The following is a 17,866-nucleotide window of genomic DNA, read 5'->3' on the forward strand; positions in this document are numbered from 1 at the left end:
AGGAATCAGAGGAGGTGACAACGGCAGCTGGGGAAGGACCGAAGGGACATTACATTACACAGCCTGATTCCACCATTAAACAGAGTAACGCAGGCCACGTGGCCGGGCTACCAGAAGCAGTTCCTGGACCGTAGTAGATACTGGAGAAACTTGGCGCATTGCCCAACGGGGAAAGTTGAACACAAACTGTCAGCAGACGCACTCCATCGGGGGCACGCCAGGCCCCGCCGCAATACAAGAAAGGGAACAGAGTGTCTACAGAGGACTTAATAAACCCTGGCCCAAGTGGAGCAAATGGAATCAGCATCAGTGGCAGCCACCAGAGCAAGGTAGGAGGCTCGCTCACGTCCCTTAACTAACACAACCAGGGAGGGAGGCCCAAAGCAGGCAATGGTCCGGAACAGGCCCGACTGGGGCGAGGGGGAGCGGGGCGGAGGCCTAGCGGATGCTCCTTCGGGGCCAGCTGGAGACAACGCCCTGCAGAGACAATGTCGAATACATCCCCTAGCGACACAGACCCGAATAAGGAGGACCTGCTGTCCTGCTTGAAGGGAATGGAGTTAAGAATGACAATGCATTCCAGACTCAAATAGGGCAACTACGGGATGACCTTAGAACTTCACTACAGGAAGTCCGTAAGGAGATCAAGGAGCTGGGAGAGAGAGTGGACACAACGGAGAATGGCCTCTCCAACCTATCAGAAGAAGCTAAACAAGCCAGCCAGTTGCTGGACCAGATAGCGGTAGCTACGAACAACCTCGAGCTGCAAGTGGAGGACCTGGAAAACAGATCACGCCGATCCAACATTAGAGTTAAGGGCCTACCAGAATCGGTTCCAGACGGAGATCTGCGTGACACATTGCAGCAGGCCTTCGGTAGCCTGCTACTAGACATTAAGCCGGAATCAATAGTTTGATAGGATCCACCAAGTTGGGCCCCGCAGAACGGAACCAGGAGCTCGCCCCAGGGACGTGCTGGTGGCACCAACATCCTGCGCCATAACAGAAACTATCCTGAAATCAGCCAGAGCCACCACAGATCTGACAATCAATGGGAGTTCGACCCAGCTGTTCCAGGATCTGGCACTCTCTACCTTACATAAGCGGCGCCTAATGCGCCCAGTGACGAGAATTCTGCGGGATAAACAAATCCCCTACGGATGGTCGCACCCGTTTGGCCTTACATTCAGTTGGGAGCGTAGACAGAAGAATATCAGCACCTGTGATGAGGGCCTCGGGTTGCTGGGAGTGGAAGAGAACCAAAGCAGAGAGGAGAGTGGTCGGATTCAAAACAAACAGCAGACCGGGCCAACGCATGGGAATGGTCTAGACCTCGCGGGAGCAGATCTAGGAGAGAACCGCACCTTAGAGGCCCAACTAACACCTTGCCACGTCAGGAAACTTAAGGTGGATAACCTGGGAAGCCCCGGGGTCCGCGGCCAAAGATGCCTACAGCAACATCCTAAAATAAAAACAAACGTATTTATAGGCCTGCATGGGCGGAGCGGGGAGATGCCGAACCTTCGAATCCAAACCGAGATAGGGATCTCTGAGACCGCTCAGGAGTAAAGCCCTATATAGTGACCCTAAACCCCAGTTTTTTCAGAAGGGGGGGGGGGGGGGGGAAGAGTATGGGAAATCCCGGTCACAAGGGCCACATAGGGGGGAGTATGGGGAGGGGGGTTTGGGGGGAGCAGAGAAACAGTGCAAATAGCGGCAGTATGAAACAGAATACAATAAAAATGCAAAGAGCAGGGACGGGCACCATTGAAGTGAATTGGGAGCGGGCCACAGAGAGAGGGGACCCCCATAGAGGAAGGATGGCAGAATCTAATCTAGTTTCCCTGAACGCACAGGGGCTGAACTCTCCGACAAAGAGGAGAGCCATACTGGAAAGGTTGAGGGCTATGATGGCGTCTATTGGGATCCTGCAGGAGACCCACCTCCTCCCGAAAGATGAGAGGTTGTCGTCCCACTGAGCTTTCCCACAGCAGTTTTATGCCTCCAGCGGGGAAAAGAATAGGGAAGTGGCTATCCTGATAGGACGGGACTTAGAGTTCAAAAAGCTACAACTCCGAAAGGATAGTGGGGGAAGATACCTTGGGGTCAAGGGGAGAATAAAGGGCTGTCTATATACAATCCTAGGTATTTATGCCCCCAATGAACGGCAGGACGAATTCCTCTTGAACCTACTAAACCAGTTGGGCAGCTGATGTGAAGGCCAGCTGATAATAGGCGGGGACTTTAACTGCGTCATGGACCGGCGCTAGATAAACCCCCCTCCCCCACAGCGGCGGACCAAAAGAATAGGCAGGCACTGGGACGTCTCTTTAGAGAACTAGGGGTCATAGAGACGTGGCAATTCTTTCATGAGGAAACCAGGGAGTCCACCCACTACTCGGCGGTTCACTTGGGTTATTCCAGGATTGATATGATCCTAGTATCAGCTACGCTAATCCCCCAAATAACGTCAGTAGAAATAGGGGTGGAATACTGTTCAGATCATGCTCCTGTCATGGTGGGGGTGGACTGGGGAGAGGGAGCGCGGAAACAGAAGCCACCTTGGAAACTAAACAAACTCCTCCTGAAGGATATAGCGCTACGGGCCCATAAAGAAAGCACCATCAATAATTACTTTAAAGAAAATGATAACAGGGAAGTGAGCGGGGGGGAATATGGGATGCAGGGAAGGCAGTGATTAGAGGGGAGTTCATATCTCAGGCGGCAACGTATTATAGGAACAGGTCCCTCATAACACAACAACTAGAGAGAGAGGTGAAGAATGCTGAAGTTCAACACAAGGCCCGGCAAACAAGGAATTCCCTACGCGAACTCAGGAAAATCCGAGCAAAGCTCGAGAACCATATGGCAGAGCGCGTGGCCCAGACACTATTAAATGCAAAACAGTCCTATAATACACATGGGGGCAAAGCAAACAGATTCTTGGCTGCTAAATTTAGGAAAAGGAAGGCCCAAAACTACATTACGCAACTGTACGATAAGCATGGCACCCCCCACACATTGGAAGCCAAAAAGATGGAAATACTGAAATTCCATGAAGACCTCCTGTGTAGAGAGAACCTTGACAGGGCGAAACAATACTCCTACATTCACTCAACCATCCGGCCACGAATCACGGAGCAAGAAAGGAGTGACCTGGGAAGCCTGATCACAGCACAGGAGAACAGTGATGCAATTACAGCACTTCCGACGAGGAAAGCTCCCGGCCCGGACGGCATCAGCAATGGCTTCTACAAAACATTTTGCTCGTAACTTTTGGCCCCATTGACTAAGCTCTACAACACGATCAGGGAAGAGGGTTGAGTGACGCCAGACATGGGGCGATCCACAACCATACTGCTATTAAAGCCAGGGAGAGACCCCCGTGAGTGCTCCAGCTATCAGCCAATCGCATTGCTAAATACTGATGCGAAAATATACACCAAAATCTTGGCAACAAGACTGATGAGGATCCTTCCGAGCATGATCCACGAAGATCAGGCAGGTTTCATTACAGGCAGACTCACACAGGACAATGTAAGAAGGGCAATAGATGTAATAGATGTAGGGAGAACACCACAACAAGTAATTGCGGTGGCCGCCCTGGATGCAAAACGAGCATTCGACAGTATGGATTGGAACTACCTGGAAATGGTGATGGAGGCCTTCGGATGTGGAACGAAATTCATAAATATGGTGCTAACTACCAAATTCAAGCAACTAGCTTCATGATCAACGGACAAAGCACAAAATACATCAAAATTCGCAGAGGCACACGACAAGGGTGTCGACTCTCCCCGTTGATATTTGCGATGGCAAGGGAGCCATTTGCCACGTGGGTAAGGCAGGATGCCGAAATCAGGGGCCTGAAATTTGGTCAGACAACTCACAAAATTGCGCTATACGCCGATGACATAATGCTTTTTATGAAAGACCCAGAAGTAACGATGCCCCGAGCAATGTCACAACTACAGGTATTTCGGGAGGTTTCTGGATTCGCCACCAATCTCTCGAAATCCAAAGCAATTAACATTACGGAGAAGAGAGAGGTGATTGAGCACCTAGAGAAGGCCTTCCCGGTGCCGTGGGTGAAAGACTCACTGGAGTATCTGGGGATTCGCCTAACGAGCGACCCGCATAAACTATACAAAGCGGACATGCCCCCCCCACCCCCCCTTATGGAAACAGATACAGGACGATATGCTCAGGTGGGAAAACCAGGAACTGTGGTGGTTCGCCCAAATCACGGCAGTAAAAATGACTATCCTCCCCAGTCTTCTCTACGTGGTGGGAGCCATCCCAATGACCATCCCTCAGGGCAAATACAAAGAACTGCAAAACGCAATATCCAAATTCATATGGCAGGGGAAGAAACCTAGGTTTCAGAAACACATCATGTCGCGCCCACCGCTGCTCGGAGGCCAAACAGTGCCGGACGTGAAAGGCTACATATCGGCAGCTCAGCTGGCCCCAATGTTACGGTGAGCTAACCCCGAAAATCATAAAGGCTGGTGTCAAATGGAGCAAGCGGCCACAGCAAAACCTCTAAAAGCCCTAATATTCCTCAAAACAAGGGACAGAGAAAGGGGGCCTACTCCTGGAAGCGACGAGGTGGTCCCTGCTTAATTGGGACACTGCCCGGAAAAGGAAGGGAATCCCACGAGGGCTAGGGTCCTAACTCTCCATTAATGCACAACCCGGATTTCACACTGGGCCTCCAGAAGAGGTTCTGAGACGGGTGGACAGGAGCAGAAGAATTGACCCTACACGATTTATACATTAACGGGACCCCAGTGTGCTTCACGGAATGCCAGCAGAAATTTGGCCTATATGAAAATGAGCGATTCAGATACACACAGGTCAGGCATTGTATAACTCACCCAACAGTGAAACAGGCGGGCACAAGGACAAAAAGGCCTGGAACTGACCTTACGGAAAGGGCAGACAACGAAAGGAGTAACTAGACTTTACAGACTACTCTCTAAGGCCCAAGCGGAGGAGGTGCTCCCGTACCAAGAGCGTTGGGACCAAGACTTAGAGGTACCCTTAACAGAGCAAGAATGGAGCCAAATCTGGGCAAGAGCACAAGGCACCTCCAGATGCACCACAATCAAGGAATCAGCACATAAATGATATCTCAGATGGTACCTGACCCCCCCCCCACCGCATCCACAAAATTAACAGGTCCTATTCACCCAACTGTTGGAGGAAATGTGGTGCGAAAGGTGACCTGTACCACATGTGGTGGACGTGCCCCAAAGCTAATGTCTTTTGTAAAGAAATATTGGGCCATATTAAAGACATTACAGGGGTGGAGTTACCGATGTCCCCAAAAACTATACTGCTGGGAGTGCCTATAGAGGGAATATACGCAATGACAGGGCCCAGAGCCACTCTGATAACCCATCTGCTATCAGCGGCGAGAATGTCCCTAGCACAGAATTGGAAGGACAAGTCAGACTGCATGGTGGTGGGTTAAGATCTGGAATGTAATGGTTATGGAGAAGATGTGCGCCCTCAATGCCGGAAAATACACAAGGTTCCTAACAATATGGTCGCCCTTCCACGACCTAGTGAAAGACAGTGAAGCCCATTACTTCAAGCCACGCCTACTCAGGAAGATACACGTTATTTGACTCTTTACTGTGTTATACCCAAGACTCATTTACTCACCGGGAAAAACTCCCAGTTTGTTCTCTACAACCCAAAAGTTGGTGTTCAAATGTTACAGGTTTAAGAGGGTATAAAGGGGGGTGGGGGGGGAGAGGAAGAGGGGAGAAAATAGAAAACACTCGGAGGCTAATAGACAAATGTCACCCTGAAGAGTATACAATAGGTGGCATGCATTATTCTACCAGTCTATAAAGACTCAACAAGGGGTAATGTATTTGTTTCGCTGTTTTGATGTCGTATGCCTTATTCTACCAGACTATAAAGACTCAACAAGGGGTAATGTATTTGTTTCGCTGTCGTATGCCTTCGATTAATAAAGTTGTTTAAAAAAAAGCCATCTTCTAAACACATTACATAACCATAATACCCCTTTAACAAAGTTATTTCATCGAATTTCAAAGGTTTCTATAACAAAAGGCATTACATAATGTTCCTGCAATGTACATAACCTATTAAAATGCTCTCTTTTTACATATTAACCTTAACCCTAATGGGTCAGTGAGAAGGATGGGAGCAGCTGGGATGAGGGATTGAGATGAGAACAGGGCATGCCGTGGTAAGGGTATTGAGGGACTGAGACAAGAAGGTGGTATGTGGGGGCAATGAGGGACTGATGACGAATGCAGTGGCAATGAGAGGCTGTGACTAGCATGATATGCAGAGGTTACGTGGGACTGATGAGGAATGGGTGGTAATGAGGCACTATGACAAGGATGAGGGTTGCAGCATGTTCGAAACCAAAGAGTGTCTCACCTGCTCGCCTCCAGGGATCCATCTCTCTCAGGTAGCCAGGGCACAGCCATTGCCTTTGGATCTAGACCCTGGGGGTGGGCCAATGCGGGAGGATCACCTGGGTGAGGGGTCCTCGGGGAGTGAGAGTGAGGCAACCAATGGCGAGACGCAGTATTCCTCCCTTTCCTGTACCAATGACCCCTCCTATTACATAGCATTCTCTGATGTCCCACCCCCCCTCCACCTTTCACAGAAAACGTGGACCGAGGAAGAGGGCGACAGAGGAACAAGGCTAACCATAACAAATCCCACTGACATGTCCCGCTAATCGGGCCAGGCAAAGTCGGGCACTTGACTTCAATCACATGACTTTAATCACATGCATCTGATACCCAATAGCTAATAGATAAAAGGCGGAACATAGAGACGCAATCTGAGCAAGGTGGAACACAAGAAGCAGCAGAACTTCAGGGGCAAAGGCAAACCTACTGGGACAGAACAACAGATGGAGGGACGCGAGCCAGGGGTGAAGGAACCCAGGAGTTCCCTGCAGGAAGTTGTTGCCTCCAAAGAATAGTGAGATACGTGGAGAAGCCCATAGTCCAGACAAGAATACTGCATTGTGTTTCAAGGGTGCCTGCGACCCGCTCGGGTGAAAGAGAGAGTTGGGGCGGTGTTAGGTAGCATTGCAGGCAGTACCCGCTGGGACCACTACACACAATTAGGACTACAGGTGTTAGCCAAACCAACCTTTGGTACAAGTCTGTACCATACAATTTTTGGTAGCGAGCCAGCCAGGCTCATCTCAAGAGTGAATGTGAGCAGTAAAAGTAGTTACACAGAGGACTTTCAATCACAGTGGTTCAAGTACACACTTATGCTCAAGGTTTCATGGTAAAAACACTTATTAATTTATTACACAATCATTTAGAAAACATTTCACTAGAAGGAGGCAACTTAATATTATAAACCAATACACTTCATTACAAAATTCTAAGGTTTTGAGACAGTTTGAGCTCCCCTGACATAGGAGTCAAATGGCAGTTCAGTTACTTAAAAAGGAGCAAAAGACACAAGGTAAGTAAAATAGATCATATATACTTTTTAGACAGTACAAATAGTTTCAGTTCACCAGAAGAGTTCAATTCAAGTCAATAGGCCAGGCCAAAGTCAATGGGCTAGTGTTCTGATACGAAACAGCAGTTCCGGTATCAAACGGTAAAGTCTCTGCAAAAGTTCTTAGAAGTAGTTTAGGCGAAAAGGAATCATACGTTGGGTCACAAGCTGATTAGGTCTGCAAGTTGGGAAAGTTTCACGAACTTTCACAGCGAGAGTGGCGTTCGCTCAATCGGGTTGGCACAGTACCTTAGTATGAAGAACGCAATGCAGCTGCAGACGTTGGTTCCTGGCAGGTCCTGCAGATCTCACTGTTCCTGAGCCTCTGTCATGGGGACAAGAGGGAGGACGTCGGGGGACTCCTGCACTGCACAGGATCGTCGAAAAAGCAAACAAGATGGAGTCACTTCAGTTCCAGTAGATGTAGATTAAAGCGCACAAACTGGTGTCCCTCTACCTGGTTAATCCTAACCAGCCTTGAGAAGGGTATCCAGGTGGTTTGTGAGTTGATTGGTTCCACCAACTCAAAGGAAGAAGTTGTCCTTGAAGGGGCTTTTCTGTCGAGATGAACTTGGCAATCCGGACCTGCAGCAGGGCTTCACCGGGCAAACCAACGGTCCAGAGTTGCAGCAGCCGTCCTCTTCCAGCTCTTCTTCGGTTCTTTCGTTCCAGTGGTCGACTGCGCTCCAGTCCCGGAGACTCGCCTTTTAAACCGTTTTCTCCCATTCATTCCAGCCTAGCTGTCACTCACCCGGCAGGGTGGCTGTCCTTGCCATACAGTCAGCCAGCCAGCCAATCACACCAGGGTGCATTTGGGTGTCCTAGGACACTAAGCACAGGGAGTTTCAGGCACCTCCCTCACTTCCTGCCCACCCCAGACACTCAGATGCCAGAGGCGGTCTTTAGTCCTAAAGCCTGCCAAAGACACACAAACAAAGGGACCAAACCTGGTTTGGTGCGCAAAGACAAACACTAAAAGGACCTTTCCAAAAAGACTACTAGGATCAGTTTAAAAAAGGGGCTTAAGGCGCCATCTTGAAAAACATGGCTCCCATGATATTTAGCTACCGGTGTTCGTGGTCGAGAAAAACCATGGTAGTTCATTGTAAAACCACTGCCACTAGCCTTTTCAATAGGAAAGGGTAGCATTTGACTGCTACATGAGTAGTTAGACACAGAGGATACTATGTAACCCCTCCAGCACTCCATTGTAAAATGGTGTGTGCTGGGTCTATACATTTGAAAAGACTAGTAAAGTCAATTTCACTTTACATTCTCCAGGAAACAGTAGTTTATCCCAGAGAAGGTATTTAAACCTGTGGGAAGTCTAAAAGACATCCCTGTGTCACTGCACTGAGGGTGCGGTGTGACACACATGAAAAGATGATGCCTATGAAGTTATCTAAAACTCCATAACCAAAGAAAACAAATGTAAAACACACATCAAAATACATGAAACAGTGGGAAAAAAGGCTCACACTCTTTCCAGGTAAGAAAATCAAGTCCTCAAAAATCCAGCAAAGTTGCTGGGGGTCTCTAAGGTGAAGGGAATTAGCACATTCATGAGAATTCTCCCTAACAGGAGGTTAGGCCAAGCCTGTGGCATTAACCTCGACTTGTAAATCAAAATGAAAAGGACAAGAGAGGAATGCACACAGCCGGTGAGTTGGCAACCGACATGAAAAGACTGATGTGTGTTAAGAGAAGATTGAAGGTTGCAAAAATATATTGCACAATTGAAGGCTGCATGCGTGTGGATGGAACCGTTCCATATGTTAATATCCCCGCAAAAATATGGCGATACAAAAATATTGCCATATTTTTGCGGCGATATTGAGCCATGGACCCTGTGGGGGACACCCCTGCAATCCCCGCTCCCACAAATTATCCCCCCCAAAAATATCACCTATGGCGAGACAAACGACCATATGTGCGGCAATATTTTTGGTCGGGGATAATATGTAGGGATACTGATGGAACGCGAAGAAAGGCAGACCCGAGGTGAACTTTACATTGCCGATTACTGTAAAAGTCGAAAGGAAGTAGCCCACTCCAAAGTATCAGCGAAAGGTGACATTGTTTTATTAATAAGAAACTAAATGAACTTTACAGAACGCAATGATCAAGATTGACCCCGGCAAAAGGGGAAGTAGAGACTGAATATTGAACTCTTGTGCTTATGAGATCGAATTCCATAGACCAAGAAACACTGGGGTAAATGACAAGAGTGCGAGTTAAAGAGAAAGTCAAAGTGGTCCTGCGGAGATCTATAATAAAAGCCTTGCACATGCGAAAGTGCAAATGTTCTTCTTATTCATGTGCTTGTGGCAGTTTGTATTACATTCACTTTCAGAGTTCTTATATCCTACACCAGGAAGCGGTGCATTTCTTTGCACAGACTATCTGATTAAAAATGTCGAGTGTTCTGCAAAGAGTATTGAGTAAATGTGACTAAGATGATGGTTGCAGGTGTGAGGGACTGCTACAAGAAAAGAATTCTGGGTAATGAGGGACTGTGACAAGGCTGAAGGATGTTGGGGAACTGATACACAGTGAAAAAGATGAGGGATGCAACAGTAATTCAGGTCTGTGACAAGGAGGGAAGTATAGGCAATGAGGGACTGATGCAGCGATGAGGGTTGCGGGAGTAATGAGGGACTGTGACTAGAAAGAGTTCTGGAGTAACGAAGGACTGTGACGAGAATGAAGGATTTGGGGGAAATTTTGGACAGTGACACGGATGAGGTATGCAACAGTAATGCAGGACTGTGATAAGGAGGGTAATGAGGGACCATGACAAGGGTGCATTGAGGTGGGGTAATGAGGATCTGTGATGAGGGGTATGGTGGGGCAATAAGACACTGAGGATAATGGGAGAAGATGGGTTAATGAGGTACTGTAATGAGGAGAGATGCAAAGTAACTACAAGAAGGGACTGTGGCAAGGAGGCAGGATGCTGTGCTAAGGGTAATAACTTTTTTTGGTAACCTTTGCATGTTTGTATAGGACATTACCCATTACATGAGTTTTTCTTTTCTCATTTATATGCTTTTGCTTGTTCTTTGTACTATAAGTGTTCTGTTTAGTCATAAGATTGTACATTAAACACTAGAGTACTGCTTATTTATATGCTCTTGGTAGTTTGTAATATTACAAATTATGGATATTCACCATGAGAGTTCTTCTGTTTCACAACAGAAAGCTATGTGCATTTCTTTGCACATACAATGGCTTATTCGTAGGCTTCTGCTTGTTTGTAATATTAAAATATTGAACAGCAGGAGCATTGTGCACATGTCAAAAATATAGTTAGTCCCTATTTTGCTTCACAATTAAACATCTCTAGTTTGTCTGGTGCAATTTTCAATATTATTTTGCATAAACAACTTCATAGTAAGATATATATGTATGTGAAAAATCTCCAAAATCCAAGTGGTCAATTTAGAGAAATCTGGTTCCAAATCTTTTAATTCCCCCACAGATATATCCATTATAAAAAAGGGAAAAATGCCTCTTTTCATTTTATAAACTTTGATTGAGTTAATGGATTTTCATGGATTACGTATGCCAAGTGAACTAGCATGCTCAATCTGATCCGTCACGCTCAGTAGCTTGACAAATTTGGTGACTATTCATCAATGGGCTAAAAGGTTATAGGGGAAAGTAGCTTTCCATTTCAACTCAGAATCATTGTAACCTTCACGACAGAATAGCAACAGGGTTTGGGTCGGGGGAGTCTGTTTTGGTAAAAGCAATTAAAATCACTTTTTTGGGCCAAAAAGACCATATTCCAGCCCTCCAGACGAGAGGTGAAAACATGCCCCATGTTGCATTTATATGGACCGGTTTTACTTTTTGTGACCCATGTTTCCACGCTGGACCCACAGGTCTGACTTCAGATATACAATTCCAATATGACCAATTTTCTTTAAAATGTGTTGCATCAGCCAAAAGTCACACATTTCTGTGTGATGTGTGGTTTCACTAATATCCTCCCCAGTCACATTGAATTATTTTATCATTTAGCCATGCCATTTGAAGCTTTTTAGTTCAAAAGTGTTGAGTGTTTCAAAACTCAAAAGTGTATGTACACTTTCTTTAAAGAAAGGTTTGGGTTGCTTATACATGGGTCCACAAGTCTAAGCGTCCCAAAGGTGCCTTTTTAATGCAAAATATATCTAAAAGAACTACAGGGTAGAGCCCTTTTTCCTTCTTTTCAAGGCCTTTCCTCAGATTTGGACCATTACAGACCTGGGGAAATTCTCCCTCTTGAAACTGGAAATGCCACACTTCTAGATGATTCAGCCTCTGAAGGGAGGTATTTTCGCCCATTCAACCAGCACACTATGCGCTTGGCATAGGTCACAATCCTCCATGATATGATGGGGATGACAAAAATCCCCACATCCGTCCCTTTCATGAATATTTTATGGCCACATTTAGCACAGGCTCCAAAGCAGAATTCTTGGATTCCATATCTGCCTGGGGTATGCAATCACCAGGACTCAACGCTAATAAAAGTTTATATCATCTATATTGAGACTCACAATGTAATCCTTTAAATTAGAAAATCCTTCTATAACAGTACTTGTCTGAAAAGTAGAAAAAAGTTCTTACTGTGTGGAAAACTATCAGAAGACCGAGGATCCCTTTCAGCACAACATGTGGTTAGAATCTGAACATTGCCTCAAGAGGTGGAGCAGTGCACTCGACGCACCACTGGTTGGGCATAGAATGAGCCAAAACAAGGTGGATAGGATACAGTATGTAATGCTTTTTCTTCAATGAGTAAGTACGAACTATGTAACCGAAGATTCACAGCCGGATGACAGGGAACATTCAAGGCATGTCATTCTTTCAAAGATCCAATGCTAGATAACTACAGAGTCGCAATATGGTAATTAAGCTATGATGTTTCACTGATAACCTGATATTCAGCAGATCCAAGGAAAAGTGGAGCTGGAGAACATGACGATCAGAAGCGGCAGTAATGTGCCTTGAGCAATAGAGGCAAACATGCTTGAGGTAATTCATCAATTGAAGGTTTTGGCATGGGTGTTCTCACATGTGATCACATACAATTAAACATGTTACACAATAAAGAAGGCATCAAACTTACCAGATTAGTGAAGTAGTATCCATCTTCCCCAGTCATTAACCTACTAGGGTTACAGAAACGGGTTATATACTGGATGTTAGATTGTAGACGAGGCGGGTTGCCCTTCAAAACAATGTAGATGAGTGTCGGTAAGAAGTCATCTGCAGAGGCAGGTTCATTCTTGGTCACTTTTATAGCATTGAAGATCTGCTTGCTGCACCTGGTGATGCATGCCAACTTGTCACGAGGGACACGCTTTGAGTCCATTTCAATAATATCTACAAAACACAAGAACCAAATACTTTAGTTGAAATCCTCATTCAAAATACTTTTCTACATCTGCACAAGTACTAAGGAGATCTTCTCATTCAGCAGTATATCTGAAATGTCACCGCAGCCATTCAGAACTTTTTTTTCCAAATAGTCCAACAGTGAACATCATGTGACATAAAGGCAGTAGCTTGGTAGGTGTATGTGCTAAGAAAAGCCTAAAAGGGACTCTTCCAAGCCTTCTGCCTGTACAGAGGCAATGAAGCAAAGCATATGTTATCTAAAGTCACTGTCTTATATGGAGCAACTTGAGAATTGTCACTATTGCCTTTCTAAATGAACTAAAGTTGCATGAGGAACGAGACTGAGACATCTTTTAGTTTTTGATGCATATTTAATTGACTGGTTTTATGTAAATTTTATATATTCCAATGTTAGGATGTTTTATGATGAATTTGTAATTTGTGTGTAAGGATGTTTTACTCTTTCGACTCTTGATAATATTGTGTAATATTGTAAAGCTGATTAAGTTCAGTTAAATCAACATTTTTTTAAAAATTAAAATAAAAAAATATAAGAGGTGTAAACGGAGAAGGCATACTTTATTGAAACAAGCGTTGTAGGACAGTTCTTCCGACCCTTGCTTCTGCCTCTCCTTGTCCCTCCAGGCAGTAATGCTTGACGAAGGTGTGCTACACTGCCCAGGTTGCTGTGCGGCAAATGTCTGACAGGGAAATTCCTGCCTATAGTGGTGCTGACGGCCCACCTTCTCTATTGGATTGAGCACAAACTGGTCCCTGCAAAGGTCAACTGGCTGGATTGTGCGCAGCTTAATTTGTAGCGGAAACCCATCTGGCAATACCCTGCTTTGAAATAGGTTGGCCACTGCCAGGGGCTCCAAAAGCCACAACCAGTTGAGATGTGTGTCTAAAGCCTTTGGTTCTGTCTATGTAGAACTTCAGAACTCTCCTAACGTCTAGCAAGTGCAAAGACTGTTCTGCTGGCGTAGCCGGATTTGCAAAGAATACTAGTAGGGTTACCTCGGCTTGCAGATGGAATTCCAACAATACCTTCAGGACGAAGTTAGGGTTTTTTTCCAAGACAACTTTCTTCTTTTCAAACCGTAGATATGGTGGTCTCATTAAGGCTGATAAAAAGTATTCAGGCTCCACTGAGGTGGCACCTTCTTTTGAGGCTGTTAATTGCGGACCAGCCCCCTCAAGTGTTTTTCTATGTGGGCCCTGAATACAGGAGCTTTACACTGCTTCCTAGTTTATCTAGAGACCACCGCTAGATGTACTTTGATGGATGAGTGAGACAAGCCATCTTTTGCTAATTGCAGTAAGTATGGGAGGAGTTGGTGAGGTTCTATATTTACTGGGTCCAATTGTTGAGAGCACCACTTGCAAAAACGGTTCCACTTGTATGAGTAGGATCTGTTAGTGGACTCTGCTCTATCCGACTTTAAAATGTGTGTTTTCTTCCGTTGAGTGCCACTTGTGCAAACTCAAAGTCAGGAGCCAGGACTTCAAGTTGAGAACCTGGGATAGGTGAATGAGCTCGGAGAACCACGGTTGTCTCGCCCATGTTGGCATTATTAGAATGACCATGCACTTGTAAGTCGTAATCATTTGTAGGACCCTACGTATCAATGGTGCTGGAGGAAATGCATAGGCGAAGATCCCTTCCCCGGATATTGCGAACGTGTCGCCTAGTGACCGGTGGTGCGGGTATCTGCTCGCCAACAGGGGACATTTTTTCTTCTCCCATGTGGCGAACAGATCAATGGTTGGTTTTCCCCATCAGCTGAAGATCTGTCTGAGTTTCCTTTCCGCCAGCTGTCATTCATGTGATTGGTTGTTGGCTCTGTTCAGTTGGTCGTCTGTTTGGTTTTCCTTCCCCGAAAGGTGATATGCCTGCAATTGTAAGCAGTTTTTGATTTCCCAATGCCACAAACAGCTGGGCTTCCCTCAACAGCGTTCTTGACCTTTTGCCCCCTTGTTTTCTCACATAATTCATTGTGGTAGTGTTGTCTGTGAACACTCCGATGACTGTTTTTGAGCAGTGGCTGGTACAAGCGCTAAGATGTTGATGTGGACCAATGGCCTTTTATTGACAGTTGGTTCGGGTGAGTGCCCCATTCTGTCAGCGACATATATGTGATCAGTCTCCTGAAACAGAGGATCCCTCAACGAGACTCCCTTTGTGATGCGAAGTGGTGCGAGCCACCATTGCAAGTTGTCTGTGGGTGCCTTTTTAACAGTTAACTTGTCATTCTAGGATCCTGTAAACTGGGACCTCTTGAAGCGTTCCCATGTGTAGTATGCAATGTTGGATTAACGGAATGCAAGAGAACATGGTGCCCAGGAGTTGTATGAACGGTCTGACTGAGATCCTGCCGCTGGGTAGAATTTCATGATTAGACAGGGCATTGTTGCAGCCCTCTCTACTGAGGGGCGCACCGTGCCTTTGGTGTTGTGGAATTGCTCCCCTAGGAACACTAGCGTGTTGGATGGCTTGAAACATGAATTGCTTGAATTTATTGCGAAGCCGAGGCATGAACGGGTGTTGGATACTTGTTGGATCGCCATCCCTGCCGCCAAATGTGATGGTGCTCATACTAACCAATCGTCGAGATAAGGGTACACATGGTAGCCCCTCTTCGTAAGGGACTGGCCACCGGGGCTCGGCACTTGGTGACTGTTCTTGGGGCCGAGCATAGACCAAAAGGGAGAACTTTGAATTGAAAGTAGTTTGTTCTTACCGCAAATCATGTCCTGTGCCCCTTACGAACGGGGATGTGGAAATATGCATCTTTGAGATCCAGGGACTTTAGGAAACCCCCGTTCTGTACTGATTTTATGACATCCAACAAGGTGACCATCTTGAACTTCTGTTTCTAGACGTACCCGTTTAGACTTCTTAAGTCCAGAATTGGTTGCCATGACTTGTCCGGTTTTCGGACCACAAAGAACCTGGAGTAGGTGCCCTTTCCCTTTTGATGTTTTGGGACCTTTCTGATTGCATGCTTTATGAGCAGTTTCTCCACCTCGCTTATTAAGAAACCCAAGTGTGCTTGGTGCTGAAACAGTGGTGGCGCCAGGGGGAAGGGGGGAGGAAGACGTTCCCTGAAATTCTATTATGTGTCCTTTCTGTATGATGTCCAACACCCATCTGTCTGTTAATTGGTGCCATTGCTGTAGATGGTACTGTAGATTTCCTCCTATCTGCTGCAGCTTGACAGTGGGGGCCCATGGTCGATCAGTCAGGCTTGCTTTGGCTGCCTACACCTGGGGGTAGATGTGGTCTGCCGCCTTCTTGGGTCTTGTTTGTAGCCCTTCTGCTTGTACGGGTACGCTCAATGATACCCCTGGTAGTGGGTTTATGAGTAGGTGGCCCCTCATTGGTATACTTTTCCGCCTCTTTTAGTCGGCGTGCATCGACCAGAGACCCCTTGAAGGAGTGAAAAGTGTGTCCTCACCGTTAAGTGTGGTAAGCAACCTCGCTGTGTCTGTGTGTTTTTATTGCTTTAAGAGCGTCAACAATTTTGGGGCCAAAACGTTGTTCTCCATTGAAGGGCATGTCTAGCACCATAGACTGGACAACTGCTGTAAAATCTGAATTTTAACCATGCCTCTCTCTGTACTACGACCTGCGATGTTGACAGCATGGTTGGAAGCATCTTCCCCCTCTCGCAGGATGTCCAGGGCTTGTTTGTGTTTATCTTCTGACAAGTACTCTAATAGCGGGGCCATCCGGTTCCACAACTCACACTCATATCTCGAGATTATTGCCAATGAATTTGCTGCCTTTGCGGTAGTGGCTCTGGTAACCAAAACTTTCTTTCCGAACGCATCTTGTTTCCTGCTGTCGCCGTCAGGTGGTAATGCGCAACCCTGAGCGTTTGGTTTGCTGTATGCAGCCACCAACACTACTGGGTTGGGTATTGGTCGCGACATGAGGCATTTTGGGGACACCTCTGTTGCCTTAAACTTCTTTTCCAATCAGCCTTTCAATGCTGGCTCAGAGAAGGGTTTTTACATGAGCAATAGTCCTTCCTTCCACACGTGATTTAGAATGGGAGTGGACATTACCGCCTTCCTGCGCTTATGCATTAAGTCCAGAAGGAAGCAATCCTTTTTCTGCTTAGAGGGTATTAGGCCAAGTTCCTCGTATGTCTTGGATCGTATTATGAAACGAGGTTATGTCATCGGGTGGTGACTGGCGAGATGGTTCTTCCGAGTCTTGGTTTAAGCCCATGGCTGTGTCCTCCCAGTTGTCATGTTGTGGCGATTTGAAGGTAGAGGTATCTGTGTCCCTATTGCCCCTTCATCATCAATGATAGAGGACTGGAGTTCTCCGGCTTCCTGGCTGTACAGGGACTGTAGCAGCTTTGTGGAAGTGCCTTGCATTCTGACAGGGCTGCTGGTACTGCCAATTCTTGTATGCCTCATAGGTTTGATGGGAGGCTCCCTTGGTGGCGAGTCTGTACGCCTGGTAGGAGTATTGGTTTTCGGACTGCCCTCTTGTTGTTGCAGGCTCTCGGTTAGGCCTCTGGTGTTCCTCCGAGGGGCCCGACCAAATGGTAATCTACTGTCCAATTGTGTAAGCCGAGATTGGAGAGTGGATAAGACCTGCAGCAATAACACTGCAGGTTAAGCAGGGGTTCCATTGGTTGGGAAGGACCAACCAGTGCTGGCAACGTGGGCTCTGGTGACTTTTGTAATGTTGGGGGTCTCAGGGGTGCCTGACAGAGAATAATATTCTTCCTCAGAACTGCAGTGAGTAACCCTGTTCAAAATCTGAATCGATATGGTGCTCAAGTATCTGTTCTGGTAGAATCGACGAGACCGGAGATAGGGGTGGCCCTTTGGATAATATGGGCTGGTCGGAAGGTTCTTTTGGTGACCGAGGTGGTGATGGTTCCCTACTTCCTAATATTATGGCCTCGTCTTCCATGGCGTTGGGTGATTGTAAG

At 46.5% G+C, this 17,866-nt stretch overlaps 1 protein-coding gene across 2 annotated transcripts in view; it reads right to left on the bottom strand.

Annotated features, from left to right (window-relative positions):
• The window catches only part of RABGEF1 (RAB guanine nucleotide exchange factor 1), a 618,943-nt gene that overhangs the window by 67,913 nt on the left and 533,164 nt on the right, over nucleotides 1-17,866 (bottom strand). For both annotated transcript variants that reach the window (XM_069614860.1, XM_069614859.1), the window contains one exon: nucleotides 12,640-12,896. In XM_069614860.1, coding sequence (XP_069470961.1) covers nucleotides 12,640-12,896 — 257 coding nt within the window. The remainder of the gene's footprint in view (nucleotides 1-12,639; nucleotides 12,897-17,866) is intronic.

This window comes from Ambystoma mexicanum, chromosome 9 (assembly GCF_040938575.1).
Source record: "Ambystoma mexicanum isolate Mex_15411 chromosome 9, UKY_AmexF1_1, whole genome shotgun sequence".
Classification (NCBI taxonomy): Eukaryota; Metazoa; Chordata; class Amphibia; order Caudata; family Ambystomatidae; genus Ambystoma; species Ambystoma mexicanum.